At 39.9% G+C, this 21,415-nt stretch overlaps 2 protein-coding genes and 2 long non-coding RNA genes across 5 annotated transcripts in view; 3 read left to right on the top strand and 1 right to left on the bottom strand.

Annotated features, from left to right (window-relative positions):
- Positions 1–7,472, top strand: part of LOC117947608 — a 14,341-nt gene extending 6,869 nt beyond the window's left edge. The window contains exons 2-3 of the long non-coding RNA XR_004657272.1: positions 5,888–5,894; positions 7,462–7,472. This is a non-coding gene — a long non-coding RNA (uncharacterized LOC117947608). The remainder of the gene's footprint in view (positions 1–5,887; positions 5,895–7,461) is intronic.
- The window catches only part of dnmt3bb.1 (DNA (cytosine-5-)-methyltransferase 3 beta, duplicate b.1), a 53,495-nt gene that overhangs the window by 24,422 nt on the left and 7,658 nt on the right, over positions 1–21,415 (bottom strand). The window contains exon 2 of the mRNA XM_034876663.1: positions 14,860–14,968. Coding sequence (XP_034732554.1) covers positions 14,860–14,968 — 109 coding nt within the window. The remainder of the gene's footprint in view (positions 1–14,859; positions 14,969–21,415) is intronic.
- commd7 (COMM domain containing 7) overlaps positions 11,394–21,415 on the top strand; it is a 30,316-nt gene continuing 20,294 nt past the window's right edge. For both annotated transcript variants that reach the window (XM_034876693.1, XM_034876692.1), the window contains exon 1: positions 11,394–11,401. The gene's annotated coding sequence lies outside the window, so the exon portion shown is untranslated. The remainder of the gene's footprint in view (positions 11,402–21,415) is intronic.
- LOC117947610 overlaps positions 17,394–21,415 on the top strand; it is a 34,148-nt gene continuing 30,126 nt past the window's right edge. Inside the window, exon 1 of the long non-coding RNA XR_004657274.1 lies at positions 17,394–17,654. This is a non-coding gene — a long non-coding RNA (uncharacterized LOC117947610). The remainder of the gene's footprint in view (positions 17,655–21,415) is intronic.

The raw sequence follows: 21,415 nt of genomic DNA, 5'->3' as shown, positions 1-21,415 counted from the left end.
GCTGAGGAGGAGAGACTAGGTTGACCAGGCTGAGGAGGAGAGATTAGGTAGAGTCAGACTGAGGAGAAGAAACTAGGTCAAGTCAGACTGAGGAGAAGAGACTGGGTTGAGTCAGGCTGAGGAGGAGAGACTAGTTCAACCCGGCTGAGGAGGCGAGACTAGGTGGAGTCAGGCTGAGGAGGAGAGAGTAGGTTGAGTCAGGCTGAGGAGGAGAGACTAGGTTGACCAGCCTGAGGAGGAGAGACTAGGTGGAGTCAGGTTGAGGAGGAGGGACTAGGTTGACCAGGCTGAGGAGGAGAGATTAGGTTGAGTCAGGCTAAAGCGGAGACTAGGTAGGCATTGTTAATGCAGATACCGATTAATCCAGAAATGCCTAATATCGGCCGATAATATCGTTCCGCCGATAAATAATAATAAAGTAAAAGCATTGCTGCTGGGTGAACAGAAAAGGATTAATAAATCCGGTTATTTAGCCTGGTCGGGAGCAGAATAAATCTCCACGGTAACTTATCTGCCTCTGCTTTCGTGAAACCGAGTCTAGGCTAAATTAAGCTAGGCTACCTGGGAAATTCCGGCCTAATCCGCTATCTAGGTGTTGGGAAATAGCCCTGGTATTAGTAGTTTGGGTTTGTGCATCTTGTCAAACTCTCTTCCATTCATCCTTAGAGATCTCTACATCCAGCTCTGTAAACTAAACTGATCCTGTTTTATTTGAAGATTCTTTAGATTCAATTTACCATTATCTTGTATAATGAGGAGACCTGACCGCATAAATTGTCTGTAAATCATCAAAGCTATACAGTAGAAGTTCTTATTATACATATCCATAACTTTGCTTATCCCTCTTTCTGCCCAAAATTTAAAGCCAGTGTCACTTTTGCATGGGGAATACGGTTTCACCACATTGGTGTAAACACTGGTCTGGGATGCCCAATAATACCACAGGAAGTTTGGTATTTGGTACAGTATATCAAGTGAAGTAGGGTGAGTCTAGCCTTGGATGTGGGTTATTCCAAATAAAATTGGATATCATTTCTTTCAATTTAGGAATTAGTTTAGATGGGGGCTTTAGGTAATGTTATGTATTACTGTATTTTTTTCAAAACGGGGTATAGACTTTGGTATTGAGTATTGTGTACTTTTGGTGGTATCGGTACCGGCCCTAGATTTTTGGTATTGTTACATCCCTAATAGAAACACATGCGCACATTGCTGACTTGGTTGAAAACACATTTGCAATTTATCAGCCATTTAATTCCGGTTTAATCAGCTGTCAAGGTTTTGAAAAATAACCCTCAGGATGCATCAAGTCCACAATATGTTAACGGTAAATAACAGAGGCTGAGCTGGTATGAGGCCTGCTATTTCCTGTAGTTCTATAACCACAAGCTGACAAGCACGACGCTAAGCTATGTTTGCATCTCGAGGCGCAATGGACAATCGCTCTGCAAGTAGCCTTTGACGGCTTTTCACCTGGGTCACTTGTTTGCAAAAACCTCTTGGAGAAATTCCAATACCCGCATATTGTACAGCTTATTGTACCAGCAAGAACATTGTCTACTTTTACTGCTTCACTGATAACATATAGCACTGGTTTTAAGGTTCTGCGCATAACATCTGACACAGAGCATTTTCTTCAAGCTACGTCTTGCAAGCAATGGTGAAAAATGACAGGAAGCATCTGTCTTTTTGTTGAGCAAACAAAAGGTATGAAAACAGCGGTGATAAGACAAATTACTTCAAAGCTAAAGCTCCCGGGCTGAATGTGTTTTGCAACATGGAGCTGAACCTTACCTTCTCTCAGGGCTTTATTTTCATAAATCTAACACTTTCTAGCTCTGCTGCTTTAAAAGGTGCCAAAAACCAACAACAACGCTGTGATGGAGTAAATATATATTTAAAGACATTAACATGTTGGAGACCGTCAGGCGCACCCCCGAGTCCACCTGGGGTGAACCTTAAGCACAAGAATAACACAGCGGATGATGGATCTGTGAGTCAGCACAGGTAGCCTAAAGGTGACATTTTATCTCTGCATCGCTTTATTTCTCACCTCATAGGAAGTGAATACAAGGCGCCGTGTGAACCTGCCGGGTGCGTTTAGGTTGCAACCGTGCGCGTCTCAGCTCTTGTTCAGACTTGAACCTGCGGCATCCCACTTAAAAAATACTTATTCAACCTAATGCCCGCTCAGATTAGAAAAAGAGAAGTAGAAAAATTGTACGGATAACAATTTAACTGAGGGAGATTACACTTGGGTGTGTCTAAGTATGTGTGTATGTAGGCTATGTTTGTGGTTGTGTGTGCAAAAGAAAACCACTGAGGGTCTTTGGCTCAAATGAGGCTACATGTACAGGGTACTCTGTAGTACTGCAGGTATGTGAACTAAAAAAAAAAAGATTATATTGCCTTAATTAAAAAATGAGGAAAAATACAACCTACTTCAAAATAGCCCCAGATAATCACATACCCTTCACCATGCCTAGAGATTGGCAGTGTGTTATTTCAGTTAGCTTAATAGCTGGTTTGATTTACATTGAGATTTGATCCTATGGCAAGTATCCCATCCCAATCTCTAGATATGGTAAAGGGTATGTGATGTATGTAAAGGTCAAGGGAACTTTATCAGGATGCATAGTATCCTGATCCATGAAATAATTGGCCTTTCATAATAAAAATCTGCCGGCCTCTATGGGATTTAACATGGGGGGTGTATACTCATGCCCCCTGTATTTTAAGGAAGAACATTTATTTATGTACAGTACATTATTCATTCACAAAGAAAAATGGTGTCCTCAAAGTTTGGATTTTTCACAAATTTTGTAATTAAGGCAATGAGATCAATTTCCAAAAGATGATTTTTTTATTCCTCTTTTTAGTCAACTTAACCAGGGGTTCCTACACTGATGAGCAGCACTGTGTGTTTGCCTGGGTGGGGCTAGCGCAGAGCCTACTAATGTTATACTCCTCAATATGCCCTCAAATGTATGGGCACGAGTTTTCTTGAGTTTAGACAATAATATCTCCACAAGGGCTGAACAGATTTTTACATTCAACCTGCGTTTGAAATTTCCATCTCCCTTCATTCTACTGCTGCTTTTTACCAAACTCTAGAGGCACACATACCCTGGGAACATAGGGGGCTGATCCTTATGTGGGTACTAGCCACTGTTGCATTAACCCTTTACTACTTAAAATATATTCTTTTCTCACGTAAATCTGTTCTGGTGTGCTGCTAAAACCACATTACACAAATGAATAAGTTAGAATATGACAATAAGCATAGTGTTTTCTCACTTTTAATTGAACTAAGATTGCTGTTTATCCGTTGCCAGTCTTCATGCTATGCAAACTTTAAAGATGATTTTGTAGCCATTTTTAGGCCTTTGTTGACAGAACAGCTGAAGACATGATAAGGGAGAGAGGGGGGGATGACATGCAGCAAAGGGATGCATGTTGGAGTTAAACCCTCAGCTGCCGCGACAAGGAGTGAACCTCCATATATTGGCACCCACTCTACCAGCTGAGCTATCCGGGCGACCACAGACACAGACTACATTACAGTGCTATAAATCTTATAAATCTCAAGAACAGGTTTTTAATTATGTAACAAGTATTTAAATAATATGTTACCCAGCGTATTTTTGTATAATCAGGTGGGATTTTAATCTTCGTTTTACAAATAATGGTGATTTGGTGCAAAAGAGACAAAGGGGAGAGACGGAGCAGCTGTGAAACAGATGGAAATGTGTGAGATTGTGCTGACTTTTTAAGGAAAGTCACAGCTACGCTTATCTGAGGCTGTTTGTGATTGTTAAATGTCGTAAAACAGGGAAAGCATGTGGTGTGGTGGTCACGATGCCAAATTTCCTCTGTTATAAATGAACTTGGTGAACTTGAGCAGAAAGTGTGTGCTCAAGATGGTCGAGTGTGAGAAAGGAATGAGAGAGAGGGAGGGAGAGGGAGGGAGAAAGAGAGAGAGAGACTAGTTTGTTTAATCAAAAAATTGTTTTATGTGAATATGTTCTAGTTTCACACAACCCATCCAGTAAAAGAGAAAATAACTTGTTAAAAGTCATCTACAATTATTCACTTATCTGATGAATCGTTATTTTTATGGATACCCATTTTGATGTCTTCTAACTTTGCCAACCAACCGTCCAAAGTACAATTACAAGACATAAGACGGAGAAATGCAGGCCACCCCCCCCAGCCTATACTACTACACTATATATTTCGTGGTATTCTGCACTCAACCCATTTAGCATTTTTCTTTATTTGATGCTGAACTTTGTATTTGTTTCCATTTCTTTATTTATTCTTTATTTCTTATTAATGTTAAATGTTTGTGTATGTATATAATATACTGAAATATATCCACAAAAACCTCCAGATTTAAAAACAGATTCTTCATTCCTACGAGCTCATTTTTTTAATCCATGTGTTTGCTTTTACTAAGATAACAAGGTAAGAAGTTAGCATATGTTTGTGAAAGTCCTCTTCTGGTCATATTTCAGGAGGATCGGCAGCAGATTTTTTCTACATGAGGGGGGTTCTGGAGGGGAACGGAGGTGAGCGGTGACTGCAGTCGCAGGGGAGACTAGACACAAGACAACTGTGTAAAGTCATAATCTGTCCAGATGATGTCCAAGTCTATGAAATAACATGGGTTGGAATGGAAGACAGGGGACAACAGTGGTTTCGGGCACCCACTTTGAACGCCATCAGCTTACTGAATGGGCGTCACTACAACCGTCGATATGAGGCAGTCGCCACTCTACCTCCTAGTTTACTCAGTAGTCCACTTTCAGTGCTTCTGATTGAAGGCATTGCCCATTGATTGACAGGTAGGGGTGTTATAATTCTCCAAATCCACGATTCTATTTGACTTTCGAGATCAAGTTCACAATTTGTTTCCATTTTTGATTTTCTTTCAACAGTGACAGCAATGCCACAATTAGAGCCGCTAGATGGCCCAATGTGTCTTTACAACAGCAGTTAAGAGTTTCTCAAAAAAGGGCAACTGAAAGCAGCATTAGTTTACCCAGGTGCACAACGATTCAAGCTCAGTCAGAGCCCACATGCTTTACCTTTTGTTGTTTTAAACAGACACTCACAGGAAGGCAGTTGCCATGCTGTCTGCTCAGCTAAAGCTACCCTGTGTCTTTATCTGCATGCCACAAGCTGCTAAGCTACGCTGTGTCTGTGGAACGTTTTTTCCTCGGGAGTGTACAAGTGGGCATAAAAAACCCGCTGATCCTGAATTTGATCCTGATTCTTATTTTGGTTGAGTTAAATGACTGAAGACTAAGATACATTATGATGGCAAATCAAAATGTGAGATATAAAACATCTCTATATTGCGTTGGAGGTCACAGTCTCTGCCTCAAACTGAGTTGTATCAGTTCTCACTTAGATAATCTTTGTTCAAAATGAAGATGAAGTAAATCAGTGCGAAATAAAATGTGAAAGAACATCCATTAAAATTACATATGGAATAGTTCTTTAAATGATTATGAGAAATGCAGAAACACACACTCCGGCCTCAGAGGCACAAATTAATAATCGGTTGAACAAGTTGGGCCCAGCTGTCAGGAAATGTGGTGATAAAAATGTCATGACCACAGATAAACAGGGATAATAACACGACAGTTCAGGATATAACTATAAATTAAGATTATCCAAAATTCCATCTGTAAAATACTTATTTGACTGGTTGTTGTTATCAGTTTCTTTTGTGATTTTTCCTAATGCTTAGTAATAATCACAGTAATAGTAATGATAAGTAGCTCACCTTGTGTTTGAATAAGCTTTTGAGGATTTGGAAAAACTCCAAACGGAATCAAATAATAAAATAAGCAATCTGATTTATTCATAAATGTAAAAGGTTCAAGGTGGTTTGCAATAGATTTTTTTTCTAATACTAGGTTTTTTACCTCCACTGGTCCTGGACCAGGAAATAGTCCGGCACAAAACCCCTCAGTAAAAAAATGATTTTTTTATTCTAACATTTGCTATTTTTGGCAATAATAAAACCGACATATGTAACACACAAATATTAGAGTGGCATATCACTCGTCTAATCCAGCTCTGGGCAGGAAAACGAATAAACATTTCCCAAAGTGTCCTTCAAATTAGGGCCATTTGACATTGTTTCATGCAAAAGAAGTATGACAATTTAGACTAGAGCGGGGCAATATATCGATATTATGTTAATATTATGATATGAGACTAGATATCGTCTTAGATTTTGGATATTGTAATATGGCATAAGCGTCTTTCCCTGGTTTTAAAGGCTGGATTACAGTAAAGTGATGTCATTTCTGATCTTACCAGAGCGTAGCTGTTCTATTATTTGCCTTTGCCCACCTAGTCATTATATCCACATTACCAATAAATATTTATCTAAAATGTTATTGTGAATTTTTATTGTAAAAGCGCCAATAGTCAACACTACAATTTTGTTGCTGTATCAATATCGACGTATTTGGTCAAAAACTATTGTGATATTTTATTTTCTCCATACTACACAGCCCTAATTTAGACCCATTTAAAAACGTTCTGAGAAAATGTAGCAACACGAAATCTCATTTTATCAGTCCAAACCCATCTGCATTTGTCTTTGCAGCAATAGAAAATGCACTGTGAATTAACTTTGGACTGTTAGGACAGAAGCAAATGCCTCTCGTTCCGTTCCTCCTTCGAGATCACTCCAGCTTTCTTGTTACCCCTCCTCTCTAATTTTCTTTTTTCAACTCATTTTGTTAAAATCTCTACTCCTCCTGCTCTCTCGGTCCAAACTAAACCAGACCAGGTCTGCTTTTGTAAATGAAGTGTGGGGGGGGGGACGACTCCTGTATTATCACAGAGAAAAGAAGCTGAGTTGGCGTCTTTGTTTGCAAATTCTTGGAAAGTAAAAGTGGAAAAACACAACAGAAACCTTGTAAAATGACTTTTATCCCCTCCTCTCCACAGCTTCACTTTATAGTTTTTTGTATTGCTTTGGTGCTATTATTGCGAGTAGGTCGTAAAACCTCCCAACTCTTAGTAGAAAACTCAAAGCAGATCATCCAAATGGCTGTAACCACACATAACGTATTCTCGTCATTGCTAATTGATTTCACTTAGAGGTAATCGTGAAGGGTAGGGGTGGGAAAAAGAATCCATTCTTAGATGAATTGCGATTCTCTCTAGAAAAACTTGATGCTCAATGCAAATAAGTTAATAACAGATTATTTTGTGTTGACTTTTATTTAAAAGTTATTGTCTCCAGACAAATCAGAAAACAGAGTGACTGACAAAAAGTTGAATATTCTGTATATACACATGGTCTAATGAGACATTCATAAAATAATTAGCCAAAACACTTATAGGCTATGATCTACTCTATCATATTACCTCTGACCACGTCATGTTTCATGTTCTCCACCTTTAAACATGACTCAGCCTCTGACTTGGAAGATCACTGGGAGAGAAGGGGACTTTCAAAAGCAGGGTTAAAGGTGCCCTGTCACACCAAACTTCCATTTTTGAAATCGGAGGTCCATATGTGTTTGTTGTATGTGGTGAATGTGTAGATGAACTGCTACCTCTTCTGTCAGCTCTAGCCACTGGCTAGAAATAAGAGGAGAAATCAGACCAATCACAATCACAATAGCTGGTAAGTCTGATGTCATGCAGCCTGAGCTCATCACTATTCATGAGCTGGGTAAAGGATGCTGATAGCCCAACTCTCATTGGCTAGCTGTTAGCCAATCAGAGTCAAGCAGCTTAGCTGGTTGAATATTAATGAGAACTGGCCCAAATTGAACTGAGTCTTCCTGCAGGCTTTCTATTCCATGCTAGAATGGCATGACACAAGGTAACCACGGCAACCAATATCCAGAGTCTATGGTAGGACTTCAGATACAGGTGGCAGGGCACCTTTAAGGCTTAAGCATGTAATAACATGCAAAACACAATAAAAAAATCTGTAGACTAAATGTTTCATTACAACTTGTGTGGGACAAATTCTTTTCCTTGTTTCTCATATGAAGACGAGACGTGTGTGAATCCAACATCTCACATTCACCAACAAAACGCACAGCGAAAGACCGAAAATACGTCAGACCATCCTGCAGACCTGTAACATTTCAACATCAATATACGCTGTAATGATTTTTCACTCTGAAGGCGGTGAAAGCAGCTGCTGGTTCAATCCTGTCGGCTCTCTGCAGCAGGGTCAGGGTTAGTGGGGGCTGGTGCTTGACTAACGCGCGCACACACGCACACACAAACACACACGGTAGATGCAGAAAAAAACTGAGATGATACGTGGTACAGGATGACCTAAATTGAGCACAGCTACACTCCTTATTGTAAGTAAATGATAAGTTAAAGTCCAATAAGTGCTATATTAATCTGTATGAGTGTCCCAGGCCAGGATAGGAAACTAACCAACAGTAAGGGTTAGGGTAAGTTAAGATCAACAAGAGTAGGTAAAGATCAACAAGCCACTGACAGGCATGTCACATAAATTATTATTTCTTGTCTTAAATCCACCCGCTACTTTCATATGATATCAACATTTGCAGCATCCTGAGCCTTTTCTGGTAAGGTTACTATATGAAATCCAAGAGTTGTTTTATTCTCTTCAAACAGGTTTCCTTTTTTTAATTTTTAAAGAACTATACAAAACAAATCTCAACTTTTTTCTAACTTTCTCTGTCTCCCGCAACTTCATTGCAATAAACATACAAAAAACATCAAAACTTTTATCCCAATTTTTTCAATCAGGCATTTTGGGGCGCAATAATCTGAAAAAAAGGCAGTGAAATCCTGGAGGGACGGGATTCCCTAATGTGAAAACTGTAATCTGACTTTTACACTTCTGTAGCATATTACTTTCAGCACTTCTAACCGCGATTTGATGTGTCATGGTGTGTTACTGGATTATCAGGTAATTACATAAAACAACTTAACTTAACTTAACTTATACTAAAGATAGTATTATGTTGTGTTTTGGTGATGCAACCATACTGTATCTTCTCATGACATGTCACCAAAAAAAAAATTGTATCAATGAATGTGTGGCAAGGGATTTTACAATATAAATAAATACACTATGGTAACCAAGTTTACAAGTGTAATGAGTTTGGAGTTTTGTACTAAGAGTTGTGAAATTGTACCATATGGTTCAGATAACAGCACCAATGTGGTCTTTTTTGTTGTTGTAAATATTTGGTGTGAAAGGGAATTTGACCAGAAAATGGGATTTGATGTTTACTAGGTAGCGGTGTGACTATTATCATCGTCATTATCATTAATCTGCCTTCCTGGTCAATATTATTCCTCCTCCTCTTTGTGTGTGTGTGGTAAAGCAGTGTTTAAAGTCTGGCACTGTGCAGATTTCACCGACATGCGTCACACACACACATTCCACACTGAACAACAGTCTGCCCCGCGGCGTCCGACAGCGCTGTCATAACATCTTAGCGAGGCCTAAATAATTTGGACCGTAGGTGTACAGCGATCACTTTAGCAGGACAGTTCCAAAACGCTGCATGCAGTTAATCGTCATGTAAGTGAGTTTTATGTCTTTAGGAGCGTTAATCTTTCAGCCAACCAAAACCAAAAACAGAGCGAGCCAAGTTTTTGTCCGGGATGCTGCGGGCCTCAACAAAAAAGCAAGCGTGCAGAATTTACATAAAAACCCCGGGATTCTTGTCCTTGACTACAACTTGAGACTAGGGCTGCAAAGGGGAAGTTATTCTCTAAAATAATGGAAAAGAAATGTTCGCACAATTTTAATTTCAGACCTTTTTAACAGAGAACTTATTTCGGGGGAAATACACATGCAAAAGTAATACCAGGTCTTAAAGCATGTTTTAGTTAAAAATTGTTAATTTTCAGTACATTTTCCAAGGGAAGTTAAGCTCAGGAATTTTGAAAACTACATTTTTCATTTTCGTTTTTTGTTGTAGAGCGTCCTCTGGTGGACAGACTATGCAACTCCAACACTAACAGGGACGTTGTAGAGCGTCCTCTGGTGGACAGACTATGCAATTCCAACACTAACAGGAACGTTGTAGAGCTTCCTCTGGTGGACAGACTATGCAACGCCAACACTAACAGGGACGTTGTAGAGCGTCCTCTGGTGGACTGACTATGCACTGCCAACATTCATGACATAGTGAACCGTCTGTTTTTATTTTAATTTTTAAATATGCATATATTGGAATCATTTATTTGTCATGTTTTATATTTATGATATATTTATTTTGTTATATGTCTGCAACCTTGTTGTTTGTGCTGCTGCTTAACTTGGCCAGGACACTCTTGGAAAAGAGATTTTTAATCTCAATGAGTTTTCTTTCTGGTTAAATAAAGGTAAAATAAATACATTTTAAATGATTCTGATGACTGAAAATTTAAAAATACAAATACGACTTCTTTTTTAATCGGCCATTATAAATGCCCCCAGACATTCTGCTGACGCCATCATTCACATTCTGTTTCTGCCCTCAGGCTGCTGCTGAAAGAATGTGTCCTCAGATAGCCATCTACCTAAGGTAGCCCTAATTCATGTGGGACCCCTGAGGCCAAACCCCTTTCTGCATGTCCAGACTTTCTAGAAACTGCTTTCAACCAGAGAGAATGACTTCTAAGGAGCAGAAGAACACATAACTTGTTTCAGGTCTATTCCTGGTAATTGCAAAGTAAATAGGAGGGGTTGTGTATCACACTGTATTATTTACAGGTATTCCACAGTTTCAAGATAATTTTTTTTTGCTATTGCAGTATTGCGAATTGCATTCGCAATATGCCATTCTTTCCAAGTTGTGTAGCCCTAAACTGCACGTCCAGTTAATACATTCCTCTTAATTATCAGTCTGGCTCTGGATTTCAACCAAGTAGAAACAACCCAGATTGTACTATTGGTGTATTCTTATTAGAGGTGTTGAAGTGAATCACAGACCATAATCAATTACTTCCTCCTGCTTATTGTACGGTTGCGCTTTTTAAAAACGTTTTTCCCTGGTTTCTTTTGTGTTGAGACACGGCTACATTCAGGAAGTCCGATTGGGTTCGGGTACCTTTCACATTTTTATTGCTACCGGTACCTTAAATTAATTTCCGGTACCCAACGGTACTTTTTTTAGTACTTTTTCTCTGTAATAACAACAAAAATAATTCCAGTTGTGAAAATAATTCCAAATCTTTTTGTCCTATTTACTTAGAACATGATGTTATTTACTAATTTACGGCAAACGGAGGTGACCAAGATAAACGTTGAATTGGTGTGTACATACGCGAAGTCGTAGTTTTCTCTGGACCCCAGCCAAATCTAACCAGTGATGACATGTATAGCCGCATGTCGTCATTTTGCCGCTGGCTATCGGGGTGGGTTCCAGACAATAATGTGGGCTTTGTGGATCACTGGCAGTCTTTCTGGGGAAGACCTGGTCTGATTTGGAGAGACGGCATTCATCCCACTTGGGATGGAGCAGCTCTCATTTCTAGAAATCTTGACAAGTTTATTAGTGGACCTTATCCTTGACAATCCAGAGTTGGGACCAGGAGGCAGAGTCGCAGTCTAACACACTTCTCTGCTCCTTTATTTCAGGAGTTACCTAGTAAAAACCCCATAATGCCCCCCCCCCCCGACCATTGAAATGACTTAAATCAAAGGTAAACAGAAGAGGAGCTGTGCATGAAAACCTCATAACAATTAAAACCACAAGTGCAATAGTGCAAAAGAATAGGAGAATTAAATGTGGACTCTTAAACATCAGATCTCTCTCTTCTAAAGGTGTACTAGTAAATGAATTAATATCAGATTCTAATATTGATCTATTTTGTCTTACTAAAACCTGGCTGGGTGATGGAGAATATGTTAGTGTAAATGAATCCACCCCTCCCATTCATATTAATACTCACATTCCTCGAGGCACAGGCCGAGGAGGTGGAGTTGCAGCTATCTTAGATTCTATCCTACTAATAAGCTCTAAACCTAAACTGAACTATAACTCATTTGAAAGTCTTGTTCTTAGTCTTTCACACCCAAGTTGGAAATCAACGCAGTTCTATTTCTTATAGTGTACCGAGCACCTGGTCCATACTCTGAATTCTTATCTGAATTTGCAGAGTTTTTGTCAAATTTAGTGCTAAAAACGGACAAAGTTAGAATTGTAGGGGATTTTAATATTCATGTGGACGATGAGAATAATAGCCTTAGCACTGCGTTTATCTCTCTATTAGATTATATTGGCTTCTCTCAAAGTGTTCATAAACCTACTCACCGTTTTAACCACAACCTCGATCTTGTTCTGGTGTATGGTGTTGAACTTGAACATTTAATAGTGTTCCCACAGAATCCCTTTTTATCGGACCAATGTTTGATAGCAGTATTTTGAGTTTATACTGCTGAACTACACGCCATTAGGCAAAACCTTCTATACAAGATGTATATCTAATAGTGCTGTAGCTAAATTTAAGGATGTGATTCCATTAGCATTTAATTCTTTACCAAGTCACAAAGTAACGGAGGACTCAAATCGATCATTTTGTTGATAGTGCAGCAGACTCGCTTGAAACGACACTCGACTCTGTTGCCCCTCTAAAAAAGAAGATATTAAAACAAAGACGGTTAGCTCCATGGTATAACACTGAAACTCGCAAATTAAAGCAAATTTCGCAGAAACTTGAGAAGATTTGGCGTTCCACCAAATTGGAAAATTCTCGTTTAATCTGGCAAGATAGTCTTAAAACTTGTAGTCAGGCCCTCCGTAATGCCAGAGCAGCGTACTACTCGTCTTTAATAGAGGAAAATAGGAACAACCCCAGGTTTCTTTTCATATAGCATATGAAATAGCATAATAGAATTAAATATTGTTAGGGAGTGAGGAGTTGCAGCGTCCGCCTAACCCGACCCACCTGCTTCTCGTCATAGTTGTCGGATCTGTCTATCATATAATCAAGGATATAATAAAACTAAAGGGAGACTTGGCATACAGCCCGATCCGGTTGGGGAGAGTTCTAGCCTGACCAGGCCCCTCTCTTTACCTTGTCTCTCTTAGTTATGCTGTAACAGTTTTAGACAGCTGGGGACTTCCTTTGAAACACTGAGCTCCTCTCTCCTCTATCTTTCTATCTTTCCATTTATGTGCATCCATGTCCCAGAAATACTTGTTACTAACCTAGCTCAGGGGAGTCATTCTCCGGAGTCCTTATGTTCTTTTTTCCCCAGCATGTTCCCTCGGATCAGAGAGGCTTCAAAATCATGGTAGCAGCTGTCGCCATGGTCCCGCTACACGTTCTGTGATGCCATGTTCATCTGCTACGCTCTGCGATGCCCAGCTACGTCCTGCTGTGCCTTGTAATGCCCACAGTGCCCTGCTATGCCATGAACTACTACAAAGAACTGCTACAAACTACAATTTTTCTATTTTTGTTATTTCCACTCGTTGGCATTCTAACCCCAACCGGCCCGTCAGACACCGCGTACCAAGAGCGTGGGTCTGTCCGAGGTTTCTGCCTAAAAGGAAGTTTTTCCTCGCCACTGTCGCACTGTTGCTTGCTCTGGAGGAGACTACTAGAACTGTTGGGTCCTTGTAAATTCTGGAGTGTGGTCTAGACCTCCTCTATCTGTAAAGTGTCTCGAGATAACTCTTGTTATGAATTGATACTATAAATAAAATTGAATTGAAATGAATTGAATTGAATTTAAAACACTTTACACCAAGCAAAAAATAAAACTCCTCCAAAACCTGTCTTGCAACTTGCGACTTATTTATTTACCTTGACCTAAACCAAACTGCATACGCCGTAGTTTGCATGAGTTTGCTCCTCTGTGTGTGTGTGTGAGTGTGTGTGTGTGTGTGTGTGTGTGTGTGTGTGTGTGTGTGTGTGTGTGTGTCAGCCCTTTGCTCTCTGTCAACATGCAGTGAGGACAAGTAAGCTCACGCTTATGCGTTCTCAGGTACTGAAATTTGGCACTATTTGAGTTAGCGTGAATCTGTCCTATTGTTAACATGGAGACGAGTAAATGATAAACAGAGGAGAGGGGTGAAAGCTGTGATGACAAGAAGAAAATGAAGTGAAATGGGGGAAAAAGACAAGTAAAGCAAATGGCAGAGGGAAGGAAGTGTCCCTCTTAGAAGGAGTGATATATGAGACTTAAAAAGAGGAACAAGTAGTAACGGACAACAGGAGCCTCTGTGTGTGTATGTGTATGTGTGTGTGTGTGTGTGTGTGCATTCTGTATGCCTGCAAGCTATGAAAGTGTGAGAGTGAAAGTGGGTGCGGGTGAGTTAATGTGAAGCAGAGAGGAAAAGTGTGTACGGATTGCGAAAGTGCAGAGTGTGTGAATCAGGAAATGTTTGTGTGTTTGTGTGTGAGCGTGTGTGTGTGAGTGTGTGTGTGTGTGTGTGTGTGCGTGTGTGTGTGTGCATGTGTTTTCCTCTGACTAGTAAAACCCATTTTTGGAGAACATAAAGAGGCTAGTATGCCGTGCAAACCTCCATCCACCCTTCCATCAATCCTTTTTCCTTGCCTCCTTCTTTCCAGTTTTACCTCCATCCTTCTATCTATCCCACATATCCTCTTTGTGTAGATGCAGCTGTCGATGCACACACCATCACAGCCAGCATGCATTCTCAATTAGGCCCATGTAATATGCTGGCACTCTTGTCTGGGCACCTGCCTCGGCATTGATACACTCTCTTTTAAAACCACAGCTGGCTCGGAGAAGAGTGTGTATGAGAGTTTGTGTGAGTGTGTTAATGAGAGGGTTTTGTTTTTCTAAATGGTTTGGCTTTAAGTAGTAGATGTAGAACACTGTGACCTCTCCTGGCTGTTGTGTGTGTGTGTGTGACTCACTGTGGCCGTCATGTTGTTGCTCTCCTCCATGATAGCAGCAGAGTATTTGTTAGAAGGCATCGCTGTCGCGGTCGACTGGTCCAGAGGCTGTCCTGACTCCTTTTCAAACCTGGATGACACCCAAAACAAAGAAAGCAATCAGAAAAGTTTGAGTTATGGATGCTCAACACAATATCACAGCACTATCTGTGAAAGTTTCAATTAATATAGAGGAAGCTTAAAAAAGCCTACCAACATGTCTGAGGTTACATACACAGCTATAAAAAAGTGAAAAATACCTCCTTTACTATAGTAAAACTACGTTCTCGGAAAGTAATGGAGGTGAAAGCAATGGGAACAGTACATTCATTGGTAATTGGAGATGATGCGGACATCCAGTGTGATGAAGACAAGCAGCTGCATGATGCTGTGAGACGCAGGATCAGTATCAGTATCTTTAGTTGTTTTTCAGTAATTCCATAAATTACTAGAGACTAAATATTACTGCATATTGAAGCAAACTGTTGATTATCGTTCCTTCTTGTTTACCTTATGTCAAATTGGTATATTATAAAATCTATATCCTTTTTTTTAAAGAAACTATTGAGTAGTGTGAAGTAACTTAAATTACTCAAACTGTAAAGATGAAAAGTTGGTATGTTGTCTATTGTATCTAGTGTTTGATATTAGTGTCTTTACTCTGTGTTCTGAGTGATAGTGTGTGTGTGTGTGTGCCTCAGTGAGGATTGTTCTGAGTGACAGTGTATGTGTGTGTGTGTGTGTGTGTGTGTGTGTGTGTGTGTGTGTGTGTGTGTGTGTGTGTGTGCCACAGTGAGGACTGTTCTGAGTTACAGTGTGTGTGTGCGTGCGTGTGTGTGTGTTTGTGTGTTGTTTCAAAACGTGTAACAATGTTTCTCATATAACTAAAATATAGGCTTGTAAAAAGAAGATACATTTACTCCAACTCCAACGTGAAGTTAACTATGAACTATGAAGTTGTAGTTGACGTAACATGGGTGTTGGATGTGGTTCTGAAATATAAGCAAATCATAATGCACATTAATAAGCATCTGACTTACTTTGAACATTATTTACCCAAACTAAATGTTATACCACCAGCATATAACTAGAAACAATACTACAAATAACATTAATTTCTCTGTAATAAATTACATAAATGTAACACACTGCTCAGCTATTACAGCACACATATCCATAACGGATTAAACAGTGTAATACAGCTTTAATAGCTACGCACGTGGCTTCTGTCCCCTTCTCTTGTCTGAGCGCAGGAGTACACCCCAACTGATATAAGGCATTTCCCCATCTATCAGAATTTATATCAGTATAAATTCATATTTAAAAAATAAAAACGATGGTATGAGCGTTGGTGTGGCATAGTCTGTCAACCAGAGGACGCTATACAACATCCCTGTTAGTGATGGCGTTTCATACTCTGTCCACCAGAGGGCGAAGGGTTTTTGTTCAAAGGACTTTAAGTTTCATATCTTAGGTTTGTATTTTTATATATTTTATTTATCAAAACTTTAATATATTTTGATATTCTGTTGAGACAATAAAACAAATTATTATCCTATAATTTTAGTAAGAACTCATAAATAACTACAAATAAATAATGTTAAGGAAATCTGTTTATGTTTTGTAACGCATTTCTGGATTTAAAAAAATATATAAATATGATGATATATCGGCATATCGGATTTTTAAATGATCAAATATTTGTATCGGTATCGGCCTTAAAAAATCAATTACCGGTCGGGCTCTATTCAGGAGTCTTCAATGAAACTGGGAAGGATTAAACACAGGGTTTCCAAGCCGCAATAAGAATATTTGAAATGCTATTTGAAATATTTAAACAGGTGACTGTTGGTAGTGCAGGCCGTAGTTCGAGTTTTTGAACATGAGGCTTCAGTTTAGCAATCAAAAAAACTGTAAACTGAAGATAATATTTTCATGTTTTGAATGTATCATTGTACAACGACCCAAAAATGTTTAAAAATATCTCTCTAATACCCACAGTTTAATGACATTTTCTATATAACAGGTGACACATCACAGCATCTTCAACTGGCCCCTTCTACAGATGCACACACCAAATATGACCAACATTAACAGATACTATAGAAAACACTAACAATATGAGAGAGGATGACGCAGACCTCTGCTGTTCTCCATGAGGAGTAGGAGCAGATCTGACATGCCCATACAAACCTGAGGTAACAGATACACAAGCCTGTGTGTGTGTGTGTGTGTGTGCGCGCGAGCGCGCGCTACGTTACCTATGCCCTGCTATGCAGCGCTACACCCTGTAACACCCTGCAGAGTTCTGCTTTGCCATGAACTACTACTACTACCATTCTGTTCATTATCTTTCTTGTGATTGTTATTGCCACTGTTCATCACCCCCCCAACCAGCCCCGTCAGACACCGCCTACCAAGAGCCTTGGTCTGTCCCCGGTGTTTTCCTAGAAGGCGTTTTACTAGAATTGTTGGGGCTTTGTTATTGTTGTTAATTATAGGGTGGTCTAGACATGCTCTATCTGTAAATTATAGGGTGGTCTAGACCTGCTCTATCTGTAAACTATAGAGCGGTCTAGACCTGCTCTATCTGTAAATTATAGAGCGGTCTAAACCTACTCTATCTGTAAATTATAGAGTGGTCTAAACCTGTTCTGTCTGTAAATTATAGAGCGGTCTAGACCTGCTCTATCTGTAAATTATAGAGCGGTCTAGACCTACTCTATCTGTAAATTATAGAGCGGTCTAAACCTACTCTATCTCTAAATGACAGAGTGGTCTAAACCTGTTCTGTCTGTAAATTATAGAGCGGTCTAGACCTGCTCTATCTGTAAATTATAGAGTGGTCTAAACCTGCTCTATTTGTGTTTCAAGATAACTTTTGTAATGATTTGATACTAGAAATCCAATAAAATTGAAAATGTAATTGTGTGTGTGTGTGTGTGTTGCTAACTAAACTAAATTAGTGAAAGCGTATGTGTTTGTACCTACATTTTGTTTGCAACACTTCTGCATTCTTCTGTGTGTCCTTAACACTCTTTAGGTCCTCCACGCTGCTGCACAAGAATGCATATTTTAATGTGCTTGTGCATGTGTGTATGGATGTTTAGGTTTATATTTCATGGAGGTGACAGTTCAGTAGCTTTCGCAAACAAGCCCGTACAGCTAGACCTGCAGACTTCAGATAGATGACTGTCCCTTTTAATTTTACTTTATTTTCCCTTTCTATCTACCTGGGGACGCATAGCAACTAATCCCATAATAACACCAAAACTATAACTGTAAAAAGAAAGAAAGAGTGATTGGTCAGGGGAGAAATTAACAGAAACACCAGTACAGTATGTTCAATTCATTCTTGCATATTCAGCACAAATTAATCCAATCCAAACATTGATCTCACTCACTTAGAAACAGAGTTGGTACAGTATGCAGCCTCACAGAGTTAAATCAATTTCTCTGTGTCAGTGTCAACAACAACTTACATTTTTTTGTAAAGTTTTTGCACGACTTTTGTCTGAATGCATTAAAGCGCCCATATTCTGCCCAGGTCAGGTCTCTGTTTTAGCTACAGAGTGAGACATCTCACTTGTTTCAGCTATAACGTGAGACATCTCACTTCTACACTATCTTTGTTGGGAGCTGCACATGCTCAGTAGTTAGGTAAGATCCCATCAGCTAGATAACTATTTCTCTAGCTTTGGTCAGTCCAAGGCAGGGTTAGCTGGGAGACTTCTTCTAGACGAGGGCCACTTGTGGAAAACCTCCACAACAGGGACAGGAAGTAGTTCTTTTGGAGATTAAGGTCAAATAGTTGTAGCAGTGTTTTGCCATTGAGAACAAGCTAGCATGCAACAGTTAACCACCTTGTCTCGGCTAGTTACGTAAAAAAAGCCAGAACAGCTTACCCGGAGACTGAAGACAGAGGACATTCAGAAACCGGATCTCACTCAGAACACGATGAATAGCTTTTTCCAAGTTTGTATGCGTGTGGAAGCACCAGAGACACAAGATAACCCCCCCCCCAAATCCCAGAAAGGGATTTTTTTCTTAATATGGGTACTTTAAGGTAGGTTTCTATTTTCTGGTCATCTGGCGTATAAGATAAATAATGCTGAAACTACGTATTTATCAATTACTCCAAGGACAATTTACTGGTTAGAGGTTTGTCATTTACTTAAGAAGTTGCTGAACTTGCTGTGCTTTTTCTGTTTCACCTTGTTTCAGGACATATAAAAAATGTAATTTTTAAATAAAGTTTTGGACTCCCTCAGGTTTAGGCAGTGCAAGACATCTGAAGACAACATTTTTGAGCAAAAATCAAAGTGGATTATTTTCTGAATTAATCAATTAGTCGTTTGGTCATCCACGCGCTGCGAAGCAGTGGAGTCTGGCTCCTCCTCACAGCGGCTGTGGCTCAGTGGTAGAGAGGTTGCCTGCCAATCGGAAGGTTTGTGGTTCGATCCCTGCCCCTGCAGTCATTGTCGAAGTGTCCTTGGGCAAGGCACTGAACCCCGAGTTGCCCCCGGTGCTGCGCATCTGTGTGTGAATGTTTATCTGATGAGCAGGTGGCACCTTGTACGGCAGCCCCGGCCACAGTGTATGAATGGTGAATGTTCCCTTTAGATGTAAAAGCGCTTTGAGCAGTTGTTAAGACTGGAAAAGCGCTATATAAATACAGCACATTTACATTTACAGCATTCTGGGATGGGGGGGGGGCATGCTCTGGTTTAATGACACTTTTTCAAACCAATCAGAGAAAGGAAACTAGAACATATTCACATTTAACATGCTGACATCAGTTTTACAAATGTGTCAAACCGATTTAAGGGTTACTAAAATAGTTGGCGATTAATTTCATAGTTGACAACTAATCGATTCAAATTTGCAGCTGTGATACACAGGGGGTCTTCATGGCATGAAGGGACAGGAGGAGCTAGTTAATATACAGCATGTTAGTACTGAGAAACTTTGAACCTAATGTTCCCACATGGAGGAAATGATGGTGTTCTGTGTGCAGACGTTGGTGCCCTTTGGCATCACTATGAATCTGTGGTCAGGGACTCTCCCTTCGCCCAGATGCTCACTACAACAGGATGTTGACTCCCCCCCGTTTCCCCACGCGTTTGACCTTTCACCTACTCACTTAACCGCTACCTGCTAACTGTCTCTCAGGTCTGGAAGGAAACAAAACATCATGTGGCGACTAGTCTCGCTTTGCCAGACCTTCCTCCACCGCGCAACAAAAGTGGGTCTGGCTAGTCCACACAGCATTCTGGGATGGGAGAAAAACATGCTCTGGTTTATTGGCATCTTTTTAAACCAATTACAACTGTCATGGGCGGGGCTAAGCGCTGGATGGAGCCATGGTGCCTCTGCTAAATAGTCTCAGGAAGAAAGTTGTTTTGGTGAAACATGTGTACATTTAGAAGTAGTTTTAGCTGTCAACATAAAACTCAGATTGGACAGTCTAGGTAGCTGTCTGGATTTACCCAGCAGAGATCCGAGGACTAGGTAACCATAGTCCTCAGATTGGACAGATAGTCTAGCTAGCTGTCTGGATTTACCCTGCAGAGATCTGAGGACCAGGTAACCACAGTCCTCAGATTGGACAGATAGTCTAGCTAGCTATCTGGATTTACCCTGCAAAGATCTGAGGACCAGGTAACCATAGTCCATAGTGGAACATCGTGGATAAAAACTATGTGGCGACCAACCAGGTTAAGTCTGCATGCTTGAGAACAAACCTCCTCAACTATCTAAGGACAATTGTTTGGAACCCTCACTTATGTTATGCACGTTGAAATTGTCATTTCAAACATGACTTAAGGCACACGTATTACCAACAAGAATATCGCTGGAACTGTATTACATTAGTAGGTGTCTGAACCTTTTTTGTCTTAATTTTTCACACTTCACTGTAACTAGAGCTGCAATGATTAATCCATGGGGCTTTCATGCGGAAGTGAACCTAAAGCAATGTCTGCGGTCTGGATGTTTTTCAAATATAAATAAAGAAGACACATGAACCAGTATGCAAGACTTCCAAAGTCTGAATAATGTGAGGAGGATGTTGTGTAAAATCCTTCAGCACTACCAATTAGATCACTCGTATAAAGAACTGCTCATTCAGAGTTTAACTGGACTTTCTAAAAGTCAGAGTTAAACTGGACTTTCTAAAAGTAGCCTAAAAGTATTACTGTTACCTACTTGTGTCTTTTGTGGAGCTGTTTACCTTATTAAAAGACAAATATGCGGTAAATCTATAATTGATGGGCTTTTCCAAATGTTTTGCTGATAAAGAAAGACATTTTCCGAATTCATGAGGTTTTTTTAACATTAATATGAGTTACCCCAGCTTGTTTATGCTGCCCCAAGGGCTAGAAATTGTAATAGGTGTAAACCGAGCCCTGGGTATCCTGTTCTGCCTTGGAGAAAATGAAAGCTCAGATGGGCCTATCTGGACTTTTGCTCCTTATGAGGTCTTAAGGGGCAAGAGTACCTCCCCTTTCTCTGCTTTGCCCACACAGATAATTATGCC

The sequence above is a fragment of the Etheostoma cragini genome, chromosome 7 (assembly GCF_013103735.1).
Source record: "Etheostoma cragini isolate CJK2018 chromosome 7, CSU_Ecrag_1.0, whole genome shotgun sequence".
Taxonomy (NCBI): Eukaryota; Metazoa; Chordata; class Actinopteri; order Perciformes; family Percidae; genus Etheostoma; species Etheostoma cragini.
Note: the sequence above shows the minus strand (reverse complement) of the source record. Positions and strands in the feature narration are given on the sequence as shown.